Source organism: Pristis pectinata, chromosome 1 (genome assembly GCF_009764475.1).
Source record: "Pristis pectinata isolate sPriPec2 chromosome 1, sPriPec2.1.pri, whole genome shotgun sequence".
In the NCBI taxonomy this organism is placed as follows: Eukaryota; Metazoa; Chordata; class Chondrichthyes; order Rhinopristiformes; family Pristidae; genus Pristis; species Pristis pectinata.
Window position 1 is genome coordinate 100,238,540 of NC_067405.1, and position 22,685 is coordinate 100,261,224.

Here is a 22,685-nt window from a genome sequence, read left to right on the forward strand (position 1 = left end):
AATTGATCTTAATTTTCTTGAAGGAATTGACTGATGAATGCATTGGAAATCTTTGATTTAATCACCATTAATATATGTACTGAACATATTTGATTCAAACACAATTATACGATGTGTTTTGAAGTACCCACAATGAATGATGGGTTTGAGTCCCTTAGTCGTAAATTCAGTACATTTTATGATGAAAAGAAACCACAGGAGTGGGCAATGTATTAAAATCACAGCAAGGAGCAAATTCTGAGTGAGAATAAAATGGAGCACAGTGCTTCGGAAGGTAGTTTTTATTTGTGTACTAACAGTTAACATGGCATATAAAACGCTTGGAATGAAATCTGATTTTGTTTAATTACAATATCTTTATGACTTTTGTTTTTTTTACTTACCATATCTGGATGAGGCAGTGAAGATAAGCTAGCTCAACAACAAAAAAAATCTGCAGTACATGCAGTAAAATGAGTACAAATATTACAATGTACAAGTAAGCATAAATACATTCAGTGCTCATTGTTTAATATTATTGACTCAAACTAATTAATTGCTACTAATGATGCCTGGCTATACCAAGCAGAATCATCATGCTTATACTATACAGGAGAGCACCATGATCATTTGGCAGTAATCATGTTTTCATTCAGTGTGTAATGCTGCTGATGTGTAAGAATTGTAGAACTATCAAATAGAATAAGAATGCATTTGTTACTCCCACTTCTCTTCATGATTTGACACTCCCCAGGAGAGCAGGGAAGAAATGAACTGGTTCCTTTTCACAATCTTAACAAAAACTTATTGCTGGAATTCAAAGGGATGATTTCAAAGGCATCAAATCCAGATTGGATTCAGTTCATTAAATTCAATTTAACTAGTATTATTTTGAATCTCTGATCGCAATGTTTTTTCATAAAATGTAGAGATCAGAGATTTGATAGCATTATTCTGGTGAATATTGATTTAAGCACATCATTCTGATATGAATAGCTTATATTTCGTAATGAATAACAGATGATTTCATACCTTTATTCCAAAATGAAGAACATTCTTCCAATAACAAAACAAATACGTGTGGTTAGTACCTATTTATTTTAATTTATCTTTGTCATTCGCCATCCTATCTTGCTCAATTCTTTCCCTGCACTCTCTAGACCATGCACCAAGTACTGTTGAGAACACATGAGCTGCTCCTAAACATGCTTTATCAGCATGAGGAAGGCCAAAAGCTGATTCTCATTCACGTTGTGGGAAAGCTTTTGGTCTCTGTTTCCCATTTCATAGTAATTTGGTCAAAATGAGATGCTCAGCGTTGGAGCATTAGGTATTGTAACTTGTATCCCACCAATTTATGTCACTGTGCAATGATGCTTCATCACAGTGCTGCCTGTTCAACCCAACAATTTAATACTTAACAGCAGTAACTGAAATAAACATACAATATATATTTTTACAGTAAAAAGCAGCAAGTATAATACATACTTATACTAAGGGCATTAAATTAAAAGCCAAAATACTGTTGCCTTTTACAACTTTAGTCATAGTTACCATTTTTGTTCTTTCCTTGGTTTGCTTAAGAAGATATTTCAAGCATGTCAAAAAAGAAACAGCCACAGGGAGAATATAAACACGTAATTATAATGGTAAATGAATGACCCATGAGGGTTGATCTCTGCATTCATCACATATGTAATAATATGTAGCAGCAGCAATAGTACCACCTCTATACAGACTGATTTTCATGTCAGATATCTCAACAGAATAAAAATCAGGTGAGTTATGTGAAGGATCTATGATCAGCCCTGCCATTCTCTATCACCTAGGTGGCAAAGGTGTTAATTGTTCCCATAATGTTGCTCTTCAGGGTGTATAATAGACACATGCTCTTTTGCAATATGCTCATTAAAAATGCTTGTTTATTACTAATGCTTTTTTGTAACATATCAAGTTGGATACTTAATACATTTAAGTGGTTTACAAATTATTCTGCACTTGTATTTTGAAGTCTGAAGTTTTTGTGCACATCCGGAAATTGGTTACAGAGGCACTTGGTACTGCTACTGCTTCCTGCCAGTCAAAACAATCAAAAGACAAACATATACAAGAACACGTTCCTTGCTTATATGGTTGCTTTTCCTGCCCTCTCACACTTCTAATGCCAATCATTGGAAGCATATTTGAGAATGTACAGCAAATTACAAAGCAAACTACTAGATTTTTTATTAATCCAAATACATTTTAAAGTCAAGCTTCTCAAGATGAGTTATGCATGACGATTTTAATTATAAAGTAATTGTTCAGTAAACTTTATGAATGCCAGAATTACCTCCCTTTTGGTCAACATTGTAGTATTATGGGCAAAATTATGTTGAATACAATCTCACACAATGAAACTGAAATTAATTATTAAATACCCATAATGTTCTGAACAAGAGCTTTGAAATAATTATTTAAATATTCATATCCTTCTCTCTGACTATTCACACTCCACACAGTGGAAATTATCTACTTGGGGTTTGGATCTGAATCCAAGTCCTTGAACAAATAAAGGTAATTGAGGATACAAACATATTTAAATGCATATGTCCCAGAGTTATGACTGTGGTTTATTATGTTGCAGGTTGCCGAGTTGTGATGGTGGTATTCTTGTTGCTTTAGTTAAGATCGATGGAAATACAGCGACACTGTTTAACTCTCTGGATTCTTTTCTTCTTAATTGGAGGCTGTAGGTCAGGGCAATTGAGGGTGACTGTCATGGTGGTGAATCGTTTAGGCTTACAGAAGGAGCAGGACTGGAATGAGCCCTCTTCCTTGCGGACATGCCTTGGTATGTAAAAAGAATTGCACTGGCCGTAGCAGAACCTATTGATGATAGTGCGGCTGTTGCAGCCTTCTTCATGGATGGTTTGTTTGAGGGGCTGTGTTTTGCACCAGTCCCGCTTCAGGTACTTCCTCTCAGTGACGTGAAGTGCCTCATGGCTCGACTCCAAGACTTCATCCACGTTGCTCCGGTTCCCCGCCTGCTCCGAGGTATTTGGCTGCCCTTTGTCTGGTGAAGGAATTGCCCCTTGGGAGCTACGATTCCTCTTCTTTCCGGCTCCTTCACTGGTACATAGCAGGAAACACCAGAGTAACAGAAAAATGCAGAGCACACACAGAGTTCGGGTCATCCTGGGGAAAGAGAGCAAAATGCCTTCAGTGATGTATTGACTTTAACCATATATGAATTTTTAACAACACATTTGTAACATGGTTGACCACACATAGTCTTCAGGGAAAGATGTGTCTACTGGAAATATCTAATTAGAAACACTTACACAGTTGACAATAGTGGGTTGCCTGTATCATTTTGCACTGAAAATACAGAACAAGGTAATTTGACAATTACACCATGGCCTACTATTTTAAAACCCATCCAGTTATGGTGGACTGCCACTTTGGAACTATCAGTGTCTTTAAGTGCACACAAATATATACCAACCATCAACGAAAGGAAAATTATTTCATTGGGCACTTTTGCTGACAATAGGTCAATTAAGATGGATTTGGATTAATTATTATTCTCATTAAACAGCCTTTTATACAACATATGATCGCACCAAACAAGAGCACCTCCTTAGTTTGAACTTGGACCTCAGGGTCTTTAAGCATTTTGCTGCGCACATACCAATCTTTGCTCATTTCTCCTGTAGCCCAACCTCCCAAGACAAGGGAAGAGCAGAAAGCAGGGATGATTGCTTGAACTGTAAAATGAACTGTAGAACCTGCAGAACATTTTTTTCCCTTCGTTTTACTTTGGCCACAGCAACTGCTAGTGATTCCAGAGTAGATCAAGTCCAATTCAGTTAGAAGTGTCCAAACATTTGTTTCAGATGGCCACTGAGAATATCTAAAAATTGGTCCAACCAGTATCAGGTCACATGCCGTTCAGAGGTCCTTGGAGTTTGGGATATTGCTGCTTATGATTTTTTTTTTGTTTTTCATCTGTAAAATGGGAGCCATGAAATTTGATTTCTACTCCTCTTGGTCATCTTACTGGTGGCACGCTCGGTGGTCAATTTGGTGGCACTTGGTAAATATTCAAACAACCTAAACTGGAAAGCTAAATAATGAAGATACGTTTCCACTAATTATACACAAAATATGTGTGTCATGAAAATTGGCTGCAGCACATATAAAGGGCATGCATTTAAAGTGAGAGGGGGTAGGTTCAGAACAGACATGAGGGGTACGTTTTTTACTGAGAGCGTGGTGGATGCCTGGAATGTGTTGCCTGATAGGGTGGTGCAGGCAAATTCATTGGGGGCTTTTAAGAGGGGCTTGGATGGGCACATGAATGAGAGGGAAATGGAGGGATATGGGCATTCTGCAGGTAGGAGGGATTAGCTACGTCGGCACAACACTGTGGGCCGAAGGGCCTGTTCTGTGCTGTACTGTTCTATGAACATTGACTTCTAAACTAACATCTCACTATTGGTACTTCTATAGATGCAGCGATTGGAAATAACTGTCCTGAATCGGCCACCACCCAGACTCACTATTTTTTCAAGATGCAGCGAGCGAGATAAGTTGACTAACCCCACCCCAACCACTCGCACTTGTCCAGTAGGGCGGAGCAAGCTCCATACCCTGAGAAAACCTCGGGCAATGCATCTGAGATACCTCACCCAGCTCTGAAGATCGTCCGAGCACAACTCAAAGAAACTTAAATCATTTATTTAAAAAAATACTATTAGGTAATTTATAATTTATAAGTGAAGTAAGTCAAACGCTTACACCTTTGCAAAAGGTCGATGAACGCATTCATATGAATGGCTTGCCGATCATGCTCTCCACCTCCCCGGTCAAGGTGCACCTGGACCCGCTGACGACCTCGTCGCTCCTCGGGTGGGCGGGACACTCAGACGTGCTGCCCGGCGCACACAAACCCGAGGGGCGCTGAGGCACAAACACCCGGTGGATGACATTTCCCTGCCCATTGCCGGCCAGCCCGATGGGACAGTGCAAGTACACTTATGTTATTTTACAACATATTTATATTCCATTTAAACGGCTTGGTTAAACCACGATGCTTTCAACTATTAAAGTGCAGATACCCAAAGACGGGGAATAATATTAATCAATTTCGCTATTTTCAATTATTTATCTATAAGTTTGTTAATCATTTGGATATGTGTGAAATCAATCTTAGTTGGTCTCGGTCCTGTTTCTCTTGTGTCTCTTTTTGATATAGAGTACTTCAAGTACTTCCACTTTACCTTATTCTGATTTACCTTTACTTTTACTATTTGTTTTAACGTTTTTTTTACTTTAACCATCTTATTGATATACTTTGATTTTACTTTACATTCACTAGATTTCTTTCCTTCTTTCATGCAACCAGTTACCTTTTAAAAAAAATGTGAAATCTTTAAACAAAGAAAAATACACCGTGGCTTCATAAAATATATTGTTATCTTTGATTTAGCTGAATTAAAATTGGTTGAAATCAGTCCCTTCAATAAATATGTGTGAAAACTATTAGACTCATGAATACAAGGTAATATTCATGTTTATCCATTTCAATCATTTGCTTACTATAAACTTCATTTATTCTTTTGTCTGTTTTGTGGCAAACTGTTTACTAATCTGTTGATAGATGCCGTTGAAGAAGTCTTGAGGAATTGCTGCAACACAGCTTGTAGATGGTACATACTGCAATTGCTATGTATTGGTGGTGGTAGGGAAAAGAATGTTTAAAGTGGATGGAGGACTGATTAAATAGCCTGCCTTGTCTTGGATTGCATTAAGAATTTCAGCATTGTGTGGAGTTCCACTCATCCAGTCAAATGAAGATCATTCTTTGGCAATCATAATTGAGATGTTTGAAAGGTTTTGGGAAATCTGAGGTAAATCACTTGTCACAAATGTTTAAAAGTCAAAAAAAGCTTTAGTCAAAAAAAAAATCGTTTAAACTTAAGGACAGAGTGTCTTCCATTAAACAATTCCAAACTGTTGGTATTCTATTATCCTTCAACAAGAAGGACAATTAACTTGATTATTTCATTTTTAATTGTAATTAATTGTGATTATTTTAATTACTTTGCAGGTGTGTAATTTTAACTATTCAAACTAAACTAAATTACTAAAAATTTTAATATGTTGAAAAGTAAAAACATTTAAATTAACATCTTAATTTACTCTTGTTCCTTACAGCCATTTCCTTTCATTGAAATAAATGGAATAGCTGCACCTGCACTAGGTTCTTGTTGTTTTGAAGGTCTTTGTTTACTTTTCCTGGCATTTCAATCTTCTTTATTCATACAGTTTTTCTGCTTTCACATTCATTTCATTACTTTTCATCCTTTTCCTTGACCAGCCCAGTCAAAAAAAAAATTGGAGTGAACAATTAACCATGACTTTGTGACTTTTGTATTGCACAGAAATCCAAAGTTGCAGCCAGTTACATGGGGAAAAGTCAGCAGTTAGGCAGAGAACTGCCATGCAAAATATGATCAAATAATTATTCTCCACCAGAATTAACAATGACACACTTTTCATTTTGTAAATCATGTAAGTATCCCATGCCTTGCTCAATAATAAATTCTTTTTCTATTACTTGCTCTTTCATTGTTATCTTCCAGAAATTATTTGCATGGCGTTCCCAGTCTCTTCCAAGAACTTATCTATAAGGTGTTATTAATAGTCAAGTGCATCAACTGAATTGAAACTCTGTCAGGTACACACAAAAATTAAATCTATATCCACACAGAATCTAATCTAAGGATTCATTTGTACTACAAGCTTAGTTTTGCAGTTAAGCAATTTTGCTTTCAAACAAACACGATACTGGCCATGCAAGACCAGCAACAGGGAATGACCTGACTCGTAAATGAATTAGGTTCTACAAAGGTGTTGCCTAATTATTGCTTTGCTTTGATTTGATGCCATGTATGAATCTGGTGCCATATAAAACCTGGTTTACAAAGTGCTGAAGAGTCTACAGCTTAAAGGCTTGGGAAGTCTATTCTTTTCCCCTTACTTTCGTAATGTTTACATTGTAAATGGTGGAAGAGATCTATTTCCACCCTTAAATTCAAGCTTAATCTGTTGGGTATGGGTGTCACATTTCAAGCCAGTTTGGACACAGTCAATCAAAACATGGTTTTGCTTGGCTGAAACTGTAACTACCAGTCAAAGTAAATTGAGCCTAGAATAATTGAAAGAAAACTGCTGTTTTCAACAGAGTTGTTCAATGTAGGTGACAAAATCTCCCAAATTAAAATGACTTCAGGCCAAATGGAAAATATTATGGAGATTATTTGCTTAATTGTTTGAGAATTATAAAGACCTCCTTTAAAGAACAGACTGCAGTTTTGCTGAACATTTGGAAATCATATTGTATTGCTTAGATCAGGGATATATCTTCTATTATTCCAATTAATCAGTTAAAGTGTGACCCAGAAGGTTGGGTCTACATGTCATATCCATTTAAATACTTTCAGGTGACTAAAGAAAACTTTACTGAGCCTTTCACACGTAATTGGTTGCCTCTTTTGTGCATTAATTTGGTTGTGTAGAATAGGGTTAGGAGTAACTGCATTGGTTCTTTCAAAGGATTAGCCATAGGGTCATAGATGTTCAACAAAGAAGTGGGCTCTTCAGCCTACCACAGCCATGCCTATCTGCACCAGTCCCATTTGCTGCATTAGATTAGTATTCTTTTATGCTTGTCTATTCAAGTGTCTGTCTAAATGTCTCTTAAACATACTGATTATACTTGATTCCACACTTTCTCCGGCAGCAAATTCCAGATATCTCCCATTTTTCTCTATGTAAAATAAAATCCCCCCCCATCAAATCCCCTTTAAGCTCCTTGCTCACAGTTTAAGCCCATTTCCTCCTCTTTTTGATACCCCTGCAATGGGGGGGGGGGGGGAGAAGATTCTGACTATCTACCCTATCTATGCCTCTTATAATTTTATTTATCTCCAGCAGGTCACCCCTCAGTCTCCTTTGCTCCAGGGAAAATAAGCCCAGCCCATCCAATTTCACCCCATAACTAAAATCCTCCAATTCAGGCAACATCCTGGTGAACCTTCTCTGCGTTTTCTCCAGCACAACCACTCCTGGTTATCTGGTGAATCTGTTTCAATAACCATTAGACCAGGAGAAGTGGGAACAGGAGTTGGCTACTCAGCCCCTTCAGCCTACTCCACCATTCAATAGGTTCATGGCTGATCCAATATTCCTCAAGTATACTTTCCTCTCTGTTCCCCAGAATCCTTGATTCCCTGACTGATTAGCAATTTATTTATGAGTCTAAAAAACACAAGGAAACTGTCCCCATTTCTCTGTGCCCAGGAGTTCTTAAAAACTCACAATCCCCAAGAGAAGGAATTCTTCCTCATTTCAGTCTTAAGTGGGGCCTCCTCATTCTGAGACCATGCCCTCTGGTTCTGGTCTTTCCCATGAGAAGAAACGTCCTCTGTCCAGCCTCCTAAGAATCTTACATGTTTTAATAATATAGCCTCTCATTCTTCGAAACTCCATTGAGTGGAATACCTGTTTTGCCCTTCTTCATAGTACATATCATGGATTATCCTGGTGAATATTCTCTGAACTACCTGTAATGAAATATCCTTAAATAGGGGGAACCAAAATTATTTGCAGTACTCTGGATGTGGTGTCTCTGGTACTTTGTAAGGCTTCCCTACTTTTATACTCTAACCCATTTGAAAATAAGCACCAACATTCCATTATCCCTTTTCTTACCTGCTGTAGTTCTTGCTATCTTTCTGTGGTTCATGTAAAATGATCCACAAATCCCTTTGTGCTACACCTTTTTGCAGTTTTTCTCTCCAAAATGAACAACTCCACATTTTCCCACATTGTGAAAATTTAGCAGAAAGAGTGCAATCTCATCGAACTGTAAAAAGGTGGGTTTGATCTCAATTATAATCAGACTGTATCCATTTGATCTACTGGTAAAGCTTTATGGCTTTAAGTATGGTCATTGTCATTGAAATTAAAAACATGTAAAATGTACATTATTCTACTTCATTTGCAGAATATTAATTGGAACTATAGGTATTTATTTTTTAATTTCTTTTTCATTAAATTTCATCATGCTTACCATTAGGAGGAACTGTTGCCTAATAACTTAATCATTGTGTATTACAACTAAGATCAGTCCATTACTTGGATTTCATGCAGTAATGAGCTAGGGAGATGGCACCCACAACAATTCTGTGTGTAGCTCTAGAAACATTGGCTCTATTATTCTCACGAGTATGGTCAACATTTAATACTTATTTGAAATTATAGGTAAATTTAATACTCATACTTCTGTAAATTGCCTTATTGAACCACGGCAATCCTTGTGCTAAAAGCACTCCCACAATGCTGTGTTTAGGGAGCTAGAGCAATTTGATATGACTGAGTAGCTTAATGGGGCAGAGGGCAGTTTTAAGTCACCTATAGGGTAGACCAATGTAATGTAAAATACTTAGTGAACCAGAAGAGTTCCATCAAGGTCACCATTTTAAATAATTAGCTTTTTAACTCCAGATTTTTTGCATCAATTTTTGTTCAATTAAATTTTTGTATTGGCCAACTGGCATGGTGGGATTTGAACCTATGTTATCCATCTGTTTAGATGGAGTTAAAAATCTCCGCCTATAAATAAAAGCAGAAAGTGATGGAAGTACTCATTAGGTCAGGCAGCATCTATGGAAAGAGAAACAAATTCAATGCTTCAGGTTGATGACCTTTCACTGGATCTGGGGAAAGCTAGATAAAACAAGTTATAAAATGCAGGGAAGAGGGGAGGGGAGGAAAGAACAAAAGGGGAGGTCAGCAGTGACTAAACAACAAAAAAAGAGTGATGATTCGGGTAATCAATGTTTAGGGGAGCTATAAATGAAGAATAATTTCCAAATTATCAAAACAATGTCAAAGGAATGCTGAAAATCTGAAACAAAAATACCAAACTAGTCTTGCATCATTGTGCATCAATGAGCCTGCTAGTTAATAAGGTGCCTAGTCGGAAGAAGAAAAGCAGTTCCTTGAGCTTGCATTGAGCACCAATGCAGTGCAGTGTAGAAAGCCAAGGAGAGAGAGGTCGGAGCAAAAGTGAGACGGAGAATTGAAGTGACAGTTGAAGCTCAGGATCACACCTGTGGATTGAATGGAAGTGTTGCACAATGCAGTCACCCAATTTGCCAAGTATAAATTTCTCCTCCTAAACCAGTCCTCATCCCTTCCAACAGGTGTGGGTAGACCACTATAATAACTATTGAACAGTCTGCAGTATTTGTGAACATAATAATAAAGGGACAACTATTTAGAGTTAAAACTGAGTTAATAAAATAAAAATTGTACATTAGATGGAATTTATACTTAAAAGCCACAACTATAACTATTCATTGTTTTTGAGAACTTTAATCTGCTTTTCATTTCATGACAATCTGGCATGGAAAGTACTAGAATGTATTTTCTTTTGTAAAAGAGGCCTATTCCTTTTTAAAGTTAAATTTATTTTTGAACACAAAATTCCATTCTGGACAGAAATAAATGTGGTTATTGAATAAGTAATAACTTTTTGGCAAATTTGTCCCTATCCTAGAATGAACTCAAGGAAGTAACTTTAAGATTCGCATCAGTTACTGAACTGCCAATGAATACAGGAAAAAATAGGAATGACAGTAACAAGTATTTGAATTTCTGGTATGGTGTTTGACACAAACCTATTTGGGCACTGTTTACTATTTAAAAGTTATCCATTCTTTTCTCTTTGTCAAAATAAATTATGTCCTGGCTTAACAAAGTAAGCTTCTACATAATGATGTTATACTGATTATATATACAACAGAACAAGTTGTAAAGATAACTAAAGATAAATGACACCACTGGATAATCAGACTCAACTTTTCATTCTCTCCCCATGTCTTCAACTGTTTTTTTTTAACCTTCACCTCCCCGTTTCTCTGGCCACGCCACTTAATGATCATTCTTTGAAATAAAGAGGAGCTTCCTGAGATCAGGCCTATTACGTCTGATGTGCAAACATCACAGATGATGCAAAATGTTATGATTTGTTTCAAAAAGCTTTACAAGCTTAAGTTAAAATTCTTGCAAAAAATTGCATTTAAAAAAATTTTTAAGGATTAATACTTATTTTCATAAACTTCAGATGAAGATTCACAATATCAACAGAGTGATAACTTCTGCTTAGTTGATTCCAGTTAAAATTGTGGTCTCAATTTAGAATTTTTGGTTTCTCCTGGGGACTGGGGGTCATTTACTAGTATTTAGTGATGTATTGGCTGAAGGGAGGGAAATTCAGCTTCTTGGTCACCATCCGTACCTTCTATAGATTGAAGTATACATGAATACTTGCAAAGATGGAAAAGTTGGACCTATCAAAAGTAATAATTTTAGTTAAAAAAGATGGAAAGAAAACAGAAGCAAAGAGATTCTGGTTATTATGACATTAAAATTACAGAGGCATCATTGTTGCAGTTATTATAAGAGTAACGCTGTGATATAGTTTGTATTGTTTCATTCTATTTAGAGTCATATTTGAAAGTGATCAACAGCATAAATATTTAATAGGCAAGTATTTATATGCTTCCTCCACAATGAATTCAAAATATTTCAAATGCAAATCGTGTTTTCTCACTATGTACTGTTTCAGGATTTATAACTGGAAAATACTGCATTATTTTGTTCAGAGATCATATGAATGGATATGAATAGCTGAAGAATTTCTAAGAAAATGTTACCATTAAACACTTCTGGAGAGACCTATGTGTGAAAAACATGTATTGCCTGAGGCAGTGCATGCATTTATTGCCCCCTTGAGCTCTGATTGATTTCAGTGGGAGACACAATCCAGATGTGTTAGAAAAAAAATTTATTACCCTCTTGAACTACTTATTGTTTTCAATTACATTTTCATTTGAACTGGGTCTGTACAATGAGTCTGAATGAAGTATATTGCCAGCCCATGTTGGACTTTCCTACATGACAACCGCAGCATGAGATATTCAAAGATATTTTTCAACTTCTGAAAGGTCAGTTCTTTTTTGGTAAATGTTCTAAGTCCTTATTTCATTTTAAATCTAATGATGATTAGCTTTTTTATTCAGTGTTCATAGATTGGATTCTTTATAAAGTATCACCAGATCCAAACAATAAGTATTAATGTTAAGTAGAAAATGTCCATATATGAATCTTAGACTACAAACTTGTTATTACTAGTTTATACCAAGTCAAGTTTATTGTCATGTGCGCAAGTACAGTGACCATTTCCTTATATGAGCTGCCTATCGCGTGGGCCTTACCATTATTACTCATCAATGAGTCTTTTTGTGGGTCTGAGTCCTGATGAGAAATTCACCTGACTTTTATTTTTAAACATGGATAAATGTCAGTATGTAAAAGCAAATGATGTTGTTGATGGTTTTTCAGTTTTGCTATTGATAAGATAGCTTTATTAGTCACAGTACATCGAAACACACAGTGAAATACATCTTTTGCGTAGAGTGTTCCGGGGGCAGCCCGCAAGTGTCACCATCCTTCCAGCGCCAGCATAGCATGCCCACAGCTTCCTAACCCATACGTCTTTGGAATGTGGGAGGAAACTGGAGTACCCGGAGGAAACCCACACAGCCACACGGGGAGAACATACAAACTCCTTGCAGACAGCGGCCGGAATTGAACCCGGGTAGCTTGCGCTGTAAAGCATTACGCTAACTGCTACACTGCTGTGCCTGCCTCACCATACACCATAAAGGTATAATCAAAACTAGAGCTATACTTTTTCATTGATTCAAGCTCAAAAAAACATTTGTGAATACCTTTGTGTTAAATATTCCTTGTACCTATAGCAATTATTCCCAGAGGTTCACTGGATAAAATTGTCATTGACTAGTGAACTGGAAGCATCATCTGCAGGCTTCACCAGAAGGTTATTAGTGTTAAGCAGTTTCAATGTTGACAACAGATTGCATAGACTGAGTCTATGTTCTCTTGAACATAGGAGATTAGAGCATGATCTAAGTGAAATGTTTAAGATGATTAAAGTGAAGATAAGGAGAAACCATTTCCATTTGTCTAGAACAAGGGGCATAATTTTAAAATTATAGTTAGGGTGTTCCTGGGTGATGTCAAATAAAGTGTAGTTAAAGTCTCTTTCTGCCAATAATCTGTCATGGCAGGATCAAATGAAGATTTCAAAACTGAATAGATTTATTTAAGCAACTGTATTATGGTCTACTAAACCAAGACAGGTAAATGAAATAATGTTACAGATATTATAATGTTACTAAATGCTGGAACCGACTTGAAAAGCTGACCGAACAACTGAATATTCTGATGTTTTGACCGACCATAGTAAGTTAATTGAGGACCCTTGTAGATGTAAGAAAGAGTATTTGAAATTTTGACCATCCATTTTGAAGCAAAGGAAGGAGAGAACCCACTTTTATCTAGTCCTGTTCAAGGCCTCAGACCAAAGTCCTACAACAGTAATGTAATTTGTGAAATAAATGATGACATCAACTATTTTAGATCTTGGATAAATGTTGGTGGGGACATTGGGGTGGGTGTGGAATGGTGGTTGGAGCCATGAGATGAGCGTTACTTCTGTCACGTGGAATCTGAAAAGGAAGAGTAGACTTCATTTTCACATCTCATCTGAAATATGGCACCTTCAACAATCCGGCAATCCCCGAATACTTCACTGAATTGCCAGTTCAGATGATGTGTATGAGTGGAACTTGGAACTCTCAACCTTCTGACTGATCCACTAAATTTTGCTCCTTATAATTGGAATCAGCAATTATATTCTAAATAAGAAAAACTCAGCAAATAGCTTACATTGCACGTATTCTTATTTTTCTCCCCATTTTTAAGAGATCCCCACAATGCACGTTGTTGACAAGCAGCATTTTCCAATAACCATTGCAATTAGTCACCAAAATAACAATGATCTGATGTCTTATTATCTCTTCCCCACCCCAAGGAAATGACACAACTTTGCTTGATGGCTGCCATTATGATGTGACTGTGATTAGCAAAGTGTATGGGGAACTTTAGCTGAAAGTATGCAATATGTGGTTCCTTGGTGTAGCATACTTTCTGTACTCCCTGTAAACAGTAGTTGAAAGTAACAGGATTACTGATCAGCAGCCAGCCAATTCTGACAGATATGCTAAAATAATATGTTAGTAGGATATAATGAACATTGCACTTTGCCTAAAGCTGCTGACAGATTTAGACACATTATACATTTTTTTCATATTTATGTATCCACAGAGCATTGGGATATGGGCATATAACCAAGATTTTTTTTCAAACAATTCCCAAAGAATATTGTAATAAGCATACACTTTTCAAAATTGCATTCATTTTTCTATTAATTGCTTGTTTGGAGACCCACTGCTCAGTATAGATATGTTACCTTTCATTATTTCACATTCTAATAATGCTACTCACAAAAGAAGCATAGACAATACACATTTTACTCCTTGGATTAGCTACAATCATTAATCAAAGCTCTTAAATTTGTAACAGTTTTTATTTACTATAACCAGTTAACAACACAGTGTTTCTGTCAACCTGCTGGAAGAACTCGGGGTCAAGCAGCATCTGTGGAAGGAAAGGAATTGTTGATGAAACGTCAACAATTCCTTTCCCCCACAGATGCTGCTCGACCCACCGAGTTCTTCCAGCAGGTGTTTTTTTTTGTTGCTATAGATTCTAGCATCTGCTGTCTACAGTGTTTCTATGGTAAATGGTAGTGTTTCCATGTACAGAAGTCCTTGTCCTTGGTGAGAGAAAAAGGAGGTTTTGTGGGGGAGGGGGGGGCAGGGTTGTCATTGGAGTAGCCTAGGTGAGTAACTGCAGTGCCCTTTGTAGATGGTACACACTGTAGCTACTGTGGGCTGAAAATGGAGGGAATGAGTGTTTTGGGTAATGGATGGATGTACTAATCAAGTTGGCTGCTTTGTCCTGCTTGGTGTCAAGGATCTAGGGTATTGTTGGAGCTGCTGTCATCCAACCACTCTATCACACTACTGATTTCTGCCTTATAGTTGGTGGAAAGGCTTTGAGTATCAGGAGGTGAGTCATTCACCTAATGTTAACTAGCTTTTGACCTACTTTTATAATATTAATGTGGCAGGTGTTATTGAATCTTTGTGGCAGACTTAATGATGCTAATGTTTTTAAATATCAAGGGTAAGTGATTGGACTGTTTTATTGGAGATTCTGGTGTGAACAAGTGAATGCACTGACCAGCCCATTTCTGAATATTGTTTAGGTCTTTCTGTGGGCCTCATTTGCTGAGGGGTTGCAAAAAGAGTAGAATATTATGCAATCATCAGTGAACAATCCCATTTCTGATAGTATGGTGGAAGGAAGGTCATTGATAAAACAGCTTAAGATGTTTGCAACTTGGACACTCCTGCAGTGAAGTCCTGGGGTGCAATGACCACCAAGAACCACAAAACTGCTTTCATTTTCTTCTGTGTTACAAAAATCTTCAGCCATTGGAGTACTTTCCCCTTGATGCCCAATGATGAGCATTACCAGGGCTGCTTCATACCACACAAGTTGAATGCTGCCCTGATGTCAATTCAGTTTATTGGTCCATTATGGACCAAGGCTGTGATGATATCGGGAGTTGGTTTGGGTTGCACCAGGACCATTCAAGTGTTGGTGAGCAGGTTATTGGTGAGTAACTATTGCTTTATGGCACTGCCAGTGACACCTTCCAGCACAATGTTGATGACAGAGTGGACAAATTGGGCAGTTATTGGGTTTGCCCTACTTTTTCTGAATGGGACATGCCTGGGAAATTTTCCACATGGTTGGAAGATATCAGTGTTGTGAGTAGATTGGCTAGAGGTGCAGCTGGTTCTTTAGTATTACACCTGGGATGTGGTCTGGTCCTATAATCTATTGCTACATCCAGTGCTCAACCATTTCTAAATATCACATGGAATGAATTAAATTGGCTGAAGCCAGTTTTCTGTGATGATGGGGATCTCAGAGGAAGCTGAGATGGATCATCCACTCAGCACTTCTGACTGAACGTGATTGAGGAAGCTTTGTCCTTGACTTTAGCACTCAATTGCTAGGCTCCATGGTCATGGATGGGGATATTCTTTGAGACTCTTCTCCTTAGCTGTTTAAATGTCCACCATTATTCACGATGAGCTGTAGTATTCTGCATAGCTTTGATCTGATTCATTGGCTATGAAATAATTTGCCTGACATTTTTGCAGTTTAGTGCACATGAGGTTTTTTTTTTACATCTTCACCAAGTTGGTATCTCATTGGCTGGTGTTGTTCCCAGCATGCCCTTCTGAACTCCTCATTGATCTAGGGTTGATCCACTGACTTGATTGTAATAGTGAAGGATTTCCCAGGCTGAGGTTACAGGCTGTGGTAATGTACATTACTGCTGCCTCTGATAGTCTACAGTGTCTCATGGATGCCCAATTTTGACCTGCCAAACCTGTCCTGACTCCAGCCCAGAACACAATGGAGGGGTGTCCTTGTTGAGAAGATAGGCTTTTATCTCTGTGACGACCATGCGGTGGCTATTTCTACAAATGCTAGCATGGATAAATGCACTTACCATAGGTAGTTTTGAAAAGACAAGGTCAGGTAGGTTTATCCCTCTTTGTGGTTCACTCATTACCTGCCACAGACCTAGTCTGGCAGCCTAATTCTTCAGAATTGAGCCAGCTCGGTCAGTGGTGGAGCTACCAAATCACTCTTTGTGATGGACATTGAAGTTTCCCACCCCAAGAAAGTTCTGTACCCTCACTATTTCCTGCGCTTCTTCCAAGTGTTGTCCAATATGAAGGAGTTCTGATTCATCAGCTGAGGGAGGCTGGTTGGCAAGAATCAGGAGGAGATTTCCTTGCCCGTGTTTGATCTGGGGCTCCGAGGGACCTAACTCACCACCCCTTTCCCCTAGCCCGCAGTGGTCTGTCCTGTGGTGGGACAGGGACTGTGGTGGAGGCACATTGTCTGTAAGGTATAATTCTGGGGAGATGCTCTGTAAGGCTGTCATTTGACTTGTCTGTGGGACAACTCCCCCAATTTTACACCAGTCCCCATTTGTTTGAGAGGAAGATTTTGCAGGGCCAAATGGGCTGGGGCCACTTTACTGCGTCTCTGTCAGCAAACTGTCAAATTGGTGAAGGTGCAAAAAGAACTGCATGTGCACTAAACAGCAAAGGCAGCATATTATAGATAGAGCTAAATAATCTCATAACCAATGGATCAGATCAAAGCTCTGCAGAACCATTACATCTAATCATGAATGCCATGGACATTTAAACAGCTAAGGGGAGGGAGGAGGCTCCAGGAACATTCCCATCCTCAGTACCTAGGTTGATGGTGAGTGGTCCATCATGTTTTATTCTTTAACTGTTTCAATATAGCAGTAATAGTGCAACTGATTGGCTTGCTAAGCCATTCCAGAGAGCATTTAAGAGCTAACCACATCAAAAAAAAACTATGGAGATGACCTGACTTTATACTGGGGAGTTAATTCGTCCATATGTCCTACTAGAGAGCTTCTGAAAAGCAACAGCTGAGACTACAGAGAAGACTATGACCTTTATGCTAGATGACTTGTGAAACAGTAAGGCAAAACAAGAAATCCACACTGGGGTCTGAAGGGTTGACTTGTATTTTGTAAACATAAGCTGATTTTTTTCAATTGTTCATTACCCCCATGGGCAGCTGATGATGAAATGTCCATCCTCAGTATCTTTTGCAAATTGAATAGGACATCATTAAGGAGGCCAAATGTTATTGAATTTAAGTTGGTTTAAAGAATAATTGTTATTCTCCAATGCTAGATATTTAAAAACTGTGGGGAAGAAGTTTACGCAATGCATTTTTCCTGTGGTGGAAAACATACCACTTTAATAATGGGACAGATTGCTACCAAATTTTTTTGCAGGTATCTGACTCACCACTAAATTTGGTGAGTACATTTTTTTAGGAGGCTCCTTAAAACAGTAATACATTGGATTATATAATAAATCTGCGATAACATTTATCCTTTATCTGGTACATGTGAAATAATGGACACTTGGAATTCAATTACAAAAGCCAAGAGTGACAAAATATTTTAAACAATGAGAATCGTATTTGAGTTATCCGTAAATGTCATTCTAACTATAAAACTTTTAAATTTGTCTTCATATCACCTGTAATGTGTGCAATGTTTTAAAATAACTAACTATGATAAAAAATTAAAACAGGTTGGCAGCTTTTTGTAGTACACACTGATAGTTAATATGGTTGTGTGACTTACAGAAGAAAGTAACAAGATTGTTTTGCAAAACTATTAACTACACAATGTATATAATAAATTAAAACATTAATTATTCTGTCCAGTTGTCCACTCAATTTGAGATTATGGTGTACCCCTTTTCATTTCAAGTCAACATTGGAAATTTTTTCCACCTGTTACATGTAAGCCCTCAGTGACAGCTACGTTAAACCAAAGTAAATCCCTCCACAATATCCAATCATTAAAGTTGAGTATTGAATTGTTAAACAAATTATTGAAATGAATGGCACTCATCATATGTAATCAATAGTACTATGTTTACTATTGTAAATAGAACTGTGGATTATTCCAGTGTTCCAAATATTTTAACCTTTGAGGCTTGAAACTAATGTAGCTTTCATGCAGGTTTTAACATTACCAAATTCATATCTCCATATCTTAACAACATTAGTCCCTTTTGAGATTAAAAACAATTTAATAGTTCTACCAAAACAGAGAGAAGATCTGATGGGAACTTTTTTTTTAAAAAATCTTTTTTTTTTGCAGTAAAGTTGCTTGCAGGAGTTTCCAAGCTATAATACTTTGTGTACTTTTAGCGTTTAAAGGTTGGTCAAGAATTTGCGTAGCTCAGCAGCAAAAATGTGATGTTAAAATGTTCATTGTAATTGTAATGTATTAGTTGCAGCTTATTAAAATTAAACAATTGATAGAACAGTACTGTGATAGGTTGGAAAGGGGAGAAATGAAATTATTCTGACCCAATTGTCAGAGATCCTTATGTGGCTTTGAAATCTGGTTTGTTCTCGTTGGATTGGTGATTATAATATAAAGTAGATAAATTTCTTCTTTATTAAATTATATAAGTGCACTGTTTCAGCACTGGAAAACAGACAATATATGAATTCCTGCGTTTGATAAAATTGTGATGAATTTTTATCTCCAGATAGTGCATCCATTCTCAACACCAGAAGCGCAGATAATCTTGATTTTGAAAGGTAGATGAAATATTAACTGGAGCTCCTATTTCATCTACCTTCCAATACTTTTTCCAGCCACTGATACTTTTCTTTCAATAAAAGGGGAATTTATCTGTCTACATCATAATTAGTACTCTGTTAGGAAATGAATCCAAGTTCAGAGCATCAGTATATTTCTGACTAGATTTTGGAGAAATCAGAGATTATTTAAATTTCTTAATTACAGCTTTTCTAGCTTAAAACAAAATACTGCTCCTGGAGTAAACCCATTTAAAATATGACTCTTACTTCAGGTAAAGCCCATTTAATTTAAAATATCCGATACAGAAGAATACAAGAATGTAAGAATAATATGGAAGGGTTGATATAAATAATACAATGAAAGCACTATTGTTGGTAATCTTTTTTATTGGATTTTCTATGGTCATGAAGTAATATATTACCAACAGGTAATTTTGGGCAGGAAAGGGGAAACTTCCCAAGTACAGATGCAGCTTAAATATATTTAACTTATTTAGTATATTTTATTGCTGGTCAACCATAAAACGGTTGGAATCTCAGCATTTAAAATATGTTTACATAATGCAACGTCTGACTGCTCTGATGGCGATAAAACATTTTAACGGTAATGTTTTACCGTAACGGTAATTCGGGACTGGAATTGAGATTTTGATCCTGTGCTACTGGGCTATTACATTTTTTTTAAAATGTTGTCAATCGCACCACTGGACTACATCCTATTTTACATTTTGATAGCCTAGAGTGTAACGATCACATTTTTTTTTAAAAAAGATAGCGATCAATCATTTTTGTTATTACTTTGCTGAAGATTACTGGAGCAAAGTCGGATATCTCCCAGAAATATTGTGGATACTGTGAGGTCAGGCAGCCTGTAAAGTTTACGCTGAGCTGCAAAGAACCAAAGCCATGGCTTTATGCTGATCTAATCTGTGCAGCAACAACCCTGGTCTTGTGGGAGATGGTTCATTTTTCCTTTGAACTTTTCCATGCTGGCATTCCTTGCTGACTTTGTGAATTAATGCAGCTGCAGAAGCTGTTTGTATTTTGGGCTGCATCGCTAGCGAATCGCAAAAGGCTAACTATTGTACATTGAATCGTTCTACTCCCGTAATTTGAGTACACTACATAACCGACCATGAGAACAACAATAAAGAACGTTTCGGCCCAAAATACTTGGAGATCTTCAGAAATGAAATCAATTTAAATCTTATCGGGATAACGCAAAGTAGCATGGATGCCACGAATAATACTCCTTTAAGAAGGAACAAGCCTTGTGTTTTAATATTTCTTTAAACGCTCTGGGCCGTTCGGGTCAGCGCCATGGCTTGAGTTTTAACGACAGAACTCCTCGCCCTCTGGGTGTTAACTGCCCCTCCCCTTGATAGCCACTGTAGGGCACATCCTACGTTTCATCCCCATACCTGCCACAGTCTCTGCGATTTCCCTTCCCTGGTCGTCCCCTGCTCAATAACAGAAGACGCGAATGGAGCTGCAAAGCCACGCTATTGTAAACACTACCGCCGTATGCATCAGGCCTCCCCAACACTGCATCTGCAGTTCGAGTCATTTTTGACCGTGTCGTGAACCGTGCCTGATGTCCCACTACAGGCACCAAACACGACGATGCTGAGAGTGCGGGACTGTTAGCAGCGACGGGAGCCCCAACTACCCGCGAGAACGAAACCAAGGCTTAGAACATAGCACAAGGAGCAGAGCTTGTAGAAAGGGGAAATAAAGGGAAAACACGTTGTATTGAACAGCGTGGAACAAGAAACTGGGAAGTATAGCGGGAGGAGTAGATTCTACAAGGAAAGATGTGAAAGGGTTCAAGCGTTAGACTTGAGTATATGAAGCCGAAGCTGAAGGAGACCCATATAAACTGAACGTGCGAAAAACAACGAAGCAACGACCACACGGATCATTGGCTTTTGTGAGCTCCCGCGGTTTATATCCATGTGTCTGCCGATTATACCTGACCTCTGGGAGAGAGAAAATGATACATGAAGTTTAGACCCACAGAGGAAGCAAAACAAACTATTACGGAGTACCATCCGCCAGGTTAGAACCACGGTGTTTGGAACCTGAGCGAATACAAATTAGTCAACATAAATATTGAACCATACCCTGCTAACTTGTGTTAATAAACATGTATCAATGTGATAGTCGGCAGTCCGTCAGGTTAGTACACAAGGTCCATTTGACTGTGATTTGGTGTTGGATAGCTGAATTCAATTGCCCAGGTCGCCAGTTTGCAACCAAAAATAGTTGGGTAAAGGATGTTTGGTACCGCTCCTACCGATGAGGTGAGTTTCTGTGGACGGAATCGCCCACCGCGGCTACATCGGCCCACACAGGCGCTTCCACTCCCGGGCGATGCACGCTGAAGGTAATTTAAGGAGAAGGGAGCACAGCGCACAACATGAATCGTCCAAGGTATGGAGGCAGAGAAAAAGAGATGAAAAGAGCTCAAAAGCATACGGGAACAGAGAATGAAACTGAGCGCTTATATACAATGAAACTGATCGGTGATAGTAGTGACCTGCCTGTGTCAGAGAACGCTCCGCTGTAGACTTCCAGCTGAACATAGGTTCTTCACTGTGGTTGTAAAAAGCACCAAGTTCCGACTTACCTGCCTTGCGATCCCTGTGCAGTCACGGTAACGGCTGGCTGAAGTTTCACGCAAAAATGGCGATTCTATAGAAAATAAAAATGCTCTGGATACTGATGTCTCCATAGAATGAACCGCTGATTTGCGGTACAATTTCTTCCCGAGTCGAGCAGTCATATTTAAAAGCGAGGAAGTCTCCAAACCCTCTCGCGATCATTGGCCAGAAAGCTTGGAATCGCACCAGAATTAATCCGCCCACTGATGGAAATCAGATCCTGGATTAGTTTCACACTACACTCGATCCCAATTTTTGCAACCGTTCAAACTCCCTGAAAACATTGTCGGGTTTGTTGGATCTATGCCGCAATTATTGAAATTGAACATGAAACGAGATTACAGAAATAATTCATATAAACATATATTGCGAATTCCACCAATGATGTACATGCATGACTGCATTTCCACAATCTATTGTATTCACCTACTCATTGAAATCCAAATATCCAAAAGTATAAATATCGTAAGCTGTACCCTAAGAAAAAAGCACAGCTTTTACAGGGATACCAAACCATCAGGATTTCTCCAAACAAATATTTTGATATCGGTTAGAACGAATTGAAGCCAATACATTTTCACCATTTTTATTGATGATTTCATTTTTATTTCTTCCCCCAAACGATCTAAATAATCTTGCCAACATAAAACTGATATTGTAGTCAATGTCGCACAGGCAAAAGTGGTAAGATTTGATTCGGAGAATTTCCATGTTTTGCTTATTTGAATGTCA

At 37.9% G+C, this 22,685-nt stretch overlaps 1 protein-coding gene across 1 annotated transcript; it reads right to left on the minus strand.

The window, feature by feature from the left end:
• Positions 1-1,790: 1,790 nt before the first annotated feature.
• Positions 1,791-22,059, minus strand: grem1a (gremlin 1a, DAN family BMP antagonist). The gene is made up of 2 exons (XM_052023326.1): positions 21,920-22,059; positions 1,791-3,156 (listed from the first exon to the last, which is right to left on the minus strand). Exon 2 carries the CDS (start codon positions 3,153-3,155, stop codon positions 2,640-2,642), a length of 516 nt encoding a protein of 171 aa, XP_051879286.1. The 5' UTR covers position 3,156; positions 21,920-22,059; the 3' UTR covers positions 1,791-2,639.
• Between the last annotated feature and the right edge of the window lie 626 nt (positions 22,060-22,685).